Source organism: Monopterus albus, unplaced genomic scaffold (assembly GCF_001952655.1).
Source record: "Monopterus albus unplaced genomic scaffold, M_albus_1.0 scaffold70.1, whole genome shotgun sequence".
Taxonomy (NCBI): Eukaryota; Metazoa; Chordata; class Actinopteri; order Synbranchiformes; family Synbranchidae; genus Monopterus; species Monopterus albus.
The window spans coordinates 113242-120257 of record NW_018127950.1 but is presented as its reverse complement, the minus strand read 5'-3'; the positions used below and the strand labels follow the sequence as shown (position 1 = coordinate 120257).

Genomic DNA, 7016 nt, shown 5'->3' with positions numbered 1-7016 from the left:
TAGTGCTATATACATAAGTTTGATTGACTTGATTTGATACTGCAAGGCAAAGCATCGTTAGCAATTATATTGTTTGTAACTGTTCTACTGTGAAACTACAATTAGGATCAGGTTGTGAAATGATTCTTTGAGGGTTTTGGCAACAGTTTATCCCAAACCAGCCTTAAATAAACAGGCAGGGTAAGCGGTGACAAGGACAGCCCTGGTGTTACCTTGGCAGTGGCTCTTTGGTTGTTGCCATCATATGTACAGTATTATTAATCACCTTCCTCTGTTGTGTAACTCACTTTAGAAAACATGGATACTACAGATTTTGTCATTCTAATTACACTGATATATTGCACCACAAAGTTGTTTTTTAATAAATTATTTTGTGATCGTCTGGAAAATCTGAAGACCTGGGCCATGCAGTTATTATACGCTGTCAACTGCTGGTTCTGTTTCTTACAGGGAAGTGCTTCCTGTATTGTAACGGACTGATGGATCACATCTATGTTTGTCAGAATAGAACCAGTTCCACCAGCTGGTATAAAACATCAACACATTTCAGTGGGACTCTTGTGAGTACTAGCATAGGGGCTGCACACATAGGCAGCTTTGTTTTAATTACAGTTTATTTTCCCCAGAATATGATTTGAGATTTTTCACATTTGTTTGCTTGCTTGTGCCACAGGATGCTTTTGTGAAAATCGCTCGCTATGAAGGACTCAGGTCTTTGTGGAGCGGGTTGCCGCCAACACTGTGAGTATCAAAACTCTTGTCCAGAAAATGTTGAAATTACTTGGAGAATAAATGTGTCAGAACTGAAGAGCAGCATAGAGTGAATAAGGTATGGGGCTTCAGTGCATAGCAACACTGAAAGTGGCCGACAACCACTTTACTCTGATATTTGGTATTTTACCATTGTTTTACTTGGAGTATTTCCTTTATAAATCTAATATTTATTATTTAAATCCATTCAATTCTGAATGTTCATTTAGAAAGTGCTCTGAACAAATCATGATAATGTTCAAATAATTTTATTATAGTACACGTTTTTGCAGATGGTTTTTAAGCAGCAGCTGTCAGGAAGGAGCCTTTATGTGTTCAATTATTTAATAAAAGGCCAAAATGCAAGTGACAGATTTACATATTTGTTGATGTGGAAAGTTTCTGTTGATATGGAAGGGGTGTCCAGCCCTTGAATCCCTTGTTTATTTGTGTCTGTGTGTGAGTGTAGGGTCATGGCAGTACCTGCCACTGTCATCTACTTCACCTGCTACGACCAGCTGCGGGACTTTCTGAGATACAGTCTGGGTTTTCAGGGCACCCATATCCCCCTTGTTGCTGGTGCTCTGGCCAGATGTAAGTCCATTACAAGCACAAGCACACATACTTGTCTTGACTGTAATATGTTAACAGCTTTTTTGACTTCCTACAGTGGGTGCTGTGACAGTGATCAGCCCTCTGGAGCTGTTCAGGACTAAGATGCAGTCTAGTCGGCTGTCGTACAGTGAGCTGCGAGTGTGTGTCCGCTCTGCCGTGGCTCAGGATGGCCTGCTGTCACTGTGGAGGGGCTGGGGACCCACTGTTCTCAGAGACGTGCCCTTCTCTGGTGAGGGCAGTACCACAGAATACAGTATCATTTAATGATCTCTGAAAGATGAGTCATATTTAACATTGCTGAGTGGGTTTTGGAGAAAGAAACCCAACTATATGAAATACCTGTCCCCTGGCTGTGACTGTGAAAACCCAATGTCATCATGGTTAGAATTACACTGGGAAAATGTGTCATCCCCCATAGAAACTTGTCAGATTACTCTTGCATCTTTCATCCTCTCATCCGGTGCTTGCTTAACACACTGTTTCCATGTTGTACTAGCTGCATTCTTGAAACTCTTTTGAGCATAGAATTGGGCAGCAGAGAAGCATCTGCAAAGGGATTGATTTGAAATGTTTGTGTTCTGTTTGTCTATGGCACCTACTGATGGCAACTGTTTTGTTTATATTGGCCAATATCCCAAAACACTTATTTGCCTCAATCTGTACAGTATACAACAGCCTCTATCTTTAGATCCTCAGTTTGGCTAACCAAAAGAAAAACTCCCCAAATGCACTTTAACAGGGAAAACAAAAACAAACAAAAAAAACAAGAGCACCAACAGAAATAAGAGTAGTTTGTCACATTGCTTATTATTTGGCAAAGTCTAAAATGACTAATGAGAAGCAAAGCAACAAGCTGGGGAAAAAATGCCCTTGTTTGTGTGTGTGCTTGCAGCTTTGTACTGGTTTAACTATGAACTGGTCAAGTCCCAGCTGTGTGAACAGTCCCAGTTGCCTCAGGCCAACTTCTCCATCAGCTTTACTGCAGGAGCTGTCTCTGGAGCTGTGAGTACTCGCCATTGGTGGTAACACACAACTTACCTTCTGCTGCAACACACAATGGGCCACATTCACAAACATCTTGGCAAGTGTTTTCTTAAATTTCTTCATAGGTTGTTCTTGAGTGCGTTGTCGGGGATATGTTCAGATAATCAGGCCAGTGTCTGACCCATATCCACAGCATCGTATTTCATGAGCAAAGATTAAGCAGCTGCTCTCCTGGTTATGAATAGCTATCCTTCATGCACAGATAACATCAAAGGGTGTGACGTGTAACTATAGACTGCACCTGTCTGTGTATTGTCCAGGATATCACTGTTCATGTTTGTCGTGGTGTTTAGATTGCTGCAATCCTGACACTGCCTTTTGACGTGGTGAAGACAAGAAGACAGATCCAGCTGGGGGAGATGGATACACTGGGAGGTCTGTTTCTACGGATGTAGGCACTTGTTACCTTTTAGAGGAGGGTGAAAAAAAAATCAATTCATGTAGGAATCGATTTTGTTACCTTTTATGTGCATGAATTGAATAAATGACATCTGGCATTTTTTTTAAAGAATGCATAGTAATCATGTTCATAACATTTATGTTAATGGAACTGCATGGATGGTGCAACATGCAGATGCATATGTATTAAAGTAATCTTTTAATTCATTTACAAAAAAGATAACATTTGTCTTTATTTTGGATTTAATTACTTAATTATTAACTTTGCAAGACAAAGGGGAAGTATTTTGTACCCCATCACCAACAAACTGTCGTTTGAAGAGCAGAGCACCGAACTCAGGACTAACAAGTGAGACTGGCTGACCAACACATCACTTTACAAAAGGAAATATTTAGGGCACCCTGACAGCTGAATGGTAACACTGTGGTGCACGGTATGTGTGTGACGTTGGCAGTCAGAGTCTGACCTTTGTCGCAGGTCTTCACCTCTGTCTCCCTGTTTCCTGTCCACCTCTCCTAAAATATTTAACTCAGTCCATAGCCTGTTTCAGTGATGTTGATTACAAGATGTCTCCAAATTATTGTAGTTGAATAGAAAGCTGCATACTCGTACATCCCTCACACATGTAGTGCCCCCCCTTTCTTTTTATTAAATCCAGACTTGATTCTGAATTCAACTGTGGCACCAAGGATTAGTATTGAATCCGGTCATGGGATTGCTAAAGACTCTCACCCATCCACTGACTTAATATTAAGTGTGAAATGTATTTGCTTATTTTCTATGCAATGTGGACTTTTCCTAATACTAGCTTTTCCCCATTTCTTCTAGTTTCCTTAAAGAAAACGACATCCACATGGCACATAATGAAGCAAATATGGGCCGAGTTGGGCTACAGGGGCCTTTTTGCAGGTACACACTTATGCTATCTTGTATTAAGTGAAAATACAGTATTTGTTTTGCTGAAACTAAAGTAAAAACATCTTTGTGTGTTGTCTCCAGGTTTTATGCCCAGGGTGATCAAAGTGGCCCCGGCCTGTGCTGTTATGATAAGCTCCTATGAATTTGGAAAGGCCTTCTTCCAGAAGAGGAACCTTGACCGAGAGCGACTGGGATCCTGAAGGTTGTTTTGTGAGGCACTGGGGGTTTCTCAGTGGCAGAAGCACATGCAGGTGTTACATCAGGGCAGCTGGGACAAAGTCTCCTCAATCTAGAGGAACAGATGGGCCTAGAGCTGATTTATTGTGAACATTGAAAAAGAGGATTCATGCACATATCAGGACAATTGCTCCCTGCCAGTCTTTTTTTTCTTTTCTTTTCTTTTCTTGAATTGTTAACTCGCACTGTGATAAACCTTGAGACACACCTAATCCTTGCCCACAATAAGGAGCTTGAACAGCACACCTGGATATTGAAGGGCACTGGGACCACAGACTTGGTGTGCATAGATGAGTTTAGTTTTTACAGGTATCTTAAAAAGAGGATGTCATTTCAGCGTGGCATGAAAGTCGCAGGTTTAATATCAGCTGTCCTTGATGGAGACACTGACTGCTCACTGTCCTGACAAGGCAGTCGGTGTCATCTGTTGAAATGATGGAACTGTGGATCTATGCAGAACAGTGGTGTGTAAGGTTCAGTACTTGGTAGGAAATTTCAAACCCACTGCAATTGCATCAGTACTGTAGGAGTCAGAGGATATGTTCTCATTTATGTTTTGTATTGCCTGAGACAAAATGCATGGTGTGTATAGCCACATTCAATACAGAAGCTAGTTAATACATTTGTCCCTCCTGCATTCCTGTAGCAGTAACATATGACACTTATTTACTGAGGAGATGCCTGACATATCTGTTTTGTCTGCAGGTTAGAGCTGGCCACATACAAACCATACATTTTGAACAAGATTTGTGAAATGAAATTATAAAGTTATGGCTTTGTTTATTGGATGTTTGCCTCTTTTTTTGTAATCATAATTGAAGGAAAGTCATGGCATATGAGGCCTGGTGGCAAAATTAAAGCAAACTTTGAAAGATTAGTTTTAATTTGTGCATGTATTTGATGTTTTTTATGGTATACGTGGCAGGAATTAATGTACATTTTCTGTGAAAGCAATTGCATCCACCTTCCAAAAAATCATAGATGATGATTCTTTTTAAGTTTTGCGAAGAGTTTTTAGAAGTGAAGCAAAAATCAGAAGGCTTTCGAAACTTCCACCTGATGAGGATGAAAGCCATAACATCAAAACTTTTACAACACTGGGTCATAAAATATTACTGCCTTGACCTAAAAGGTGTAATGTTAATTACTTTTTTTTTTTTATTAATGAGATTGTAATAAATCTTAAGGCAGCTTGGTTTTTTTAAAATGCTATGTGTGATTTATTTCCTAAAGAATTTGAAAATGGCACTGACCCCTTCTAGTGGGGCATGTGCCCCAGTATTGATCTGTGCCCCGCTAAAGTCACATTTGAGTCTCCGGTACCCGGTGATGCTCCATAGACTCCTCCTCCACGTTGATGATGGCTCGTTGGTCAGACATGGATTTTTCAGCCTTTCAGAGTAGTTCCTCTTTGATACTCTGATCTCCTTTGTCAATGTGTTTCTAGCCTGGTTATTCACAGTCTTGTCCCTACGCCTGTAGGCCTTTGGTATGACAGGGCTGTTTGAGCTTCACTGTGAACCAGGGTTTATTGTTATTGTTTATGCACAGAGTCTTAATGGCACACGTACAGTATGTCCTCACAGAAGCTAATATATGATGGCACTGTGTCAGTATACTCAGCCAGGCCTGTAGCTGCGGCCTCAAAAACAGAATTCGTGGGCAATTCTGGAGTAAGATTTGCTCTGTTAAAATCCCCCGAAATAATGAGCCGGGAATCTGAGTGTTTCATCTTTATCCAGGTATCCCTGGTTCTGGAGCTGTATGTTTCTGATGAGCAGTCAATGGTGTTGTGGAAAAAATATCTTTTAAAGCTCAGTGAGTGTAAAATAAATACTTAACATCAATTCTGAAAGTTATTACATATTCCTGCAGGAAGGAGGTTTCTCTGAACAGAGTGTCTAATGCAGTCTGTTACAGGGAAGCTCAGTGGACGGAGTGTGTGAGTCCTTATACTCAGCCCACAACAAAGAAGACAGATGCTCAAACAGATAAAGGAAACAGGATACAATTCACATCAGGATACCAGCCCTTTGGTCCGAGGTCACATCTGGTTTGGCAACCAAAAGGCATACAAAGGTTTACGACCATGCAATAAATGGTCTGGGGGTCTTAATCTTAAAACCGTTAATCTATCGTGGTTTTTCCTTCAGGGAAGAGTTCCCACTTAAAAACGCTTTGTGTACCCAGATAAAGGCCGGACTTCTATGTGTGTTTAGATGCTTGTTGCTTGGTGGCCACTGTGAGAGGGATGTGTGTCTCAAGAAAGTTGCAAAATGCCATTTTAAGAAACAAGCTAAAAGAAGTTTGCTACAGTTGTGTTAATAGCTCCCTAGGGGAGAAGTTTCTGCTGTTTTAACTCCAGAAGGAACAGCGTCATGGCGACCACACGGAAGGATACACGGAATGGTGGAAAAACAGGGCTTGACTGGTCAGGAGCAGACAGGTCAGAGGTCCACAAATATACACATATAGCTGCGCGAGTAAAATGATACGATGACGTGCTAAAATGATATGATGCATATGCTACATTTTATTTTATTTCATCCGTTTGTTTTAACATTATGGGGAAAACATTTGACAGTTTTGGAGACAGCTTTAGAAAAAAAAGGAAAAACCTATTGTAACCAGGCTAGAAAGGGGGGTAACAATTTAATTTTAGTCATTTCTGAGCAATGTTTATCTTTATTTTACGCTTATAAGTATTTTGGGTTTTATTTTGAAAAACGGGATGTTATTTTGACAAAACAGGATGTAGGGTGCTACATTGCTCTAGTTAAGCTTAACTTTGCAAATTCACGGATAGAGCACTGTCTCTTCTCTCCGTGTGGTGTTAAAAACAAGAGAAAAGGTATGAAAACCAGTTGTTTTGGAGAACCATCAAAGAAACATTTTTAATCGTCTTGACTATCTGTGTTTAGGAGATCTTTTACACTATTATACCAGCCAAAAAGGGGTAACAGAGTAATAGGCATTTTAAGTTATTTTGATTACAAGAAGTTATAATGCTACGTTTCATTTTATTTCTTTTTTTTTTTTTATACAACTTAAC

At 40.2% G+C, this 7016-nt stretch overlaps 1 protein-coding gene across 1 annotated transcript in view; it reads left to right on the top strand.

Moving 5' to 3' along the window:
- Nucleotides 1-4752, top strand: part of slc25a39 (solute carrier family 25 member 39) — a 15654-nt gene extending 10902 nt beyond the window's left edge. Inside the window, exons 7-12 of the mRNA XM_020605508.1 lie at nt 1220-1344; nt 1421-1594; nt 2258-2367; nt 2703-2784; nt 3638-3718; nt 3809-4752. Coding sequence (XP_020461164.1) covers nt 1220-1344; nt 1421-1594; nt 2258-2367; nt 2703-2784; nt 3638-3718; nt 3809-3927 — 691 coding nt within the window. The 3' untranslated portion in view covers nt 3928-4752. The remainder of the gene's footprint in view (nt 1-1219; nt 1345-1420; nt 1595-2257; nt 2368-2702; nt 2785-3637; nt 3719-3808) is intronic.
- The last annotated feature ends 2264 nt before the right edge of the window (nt 4753-7016 follow it).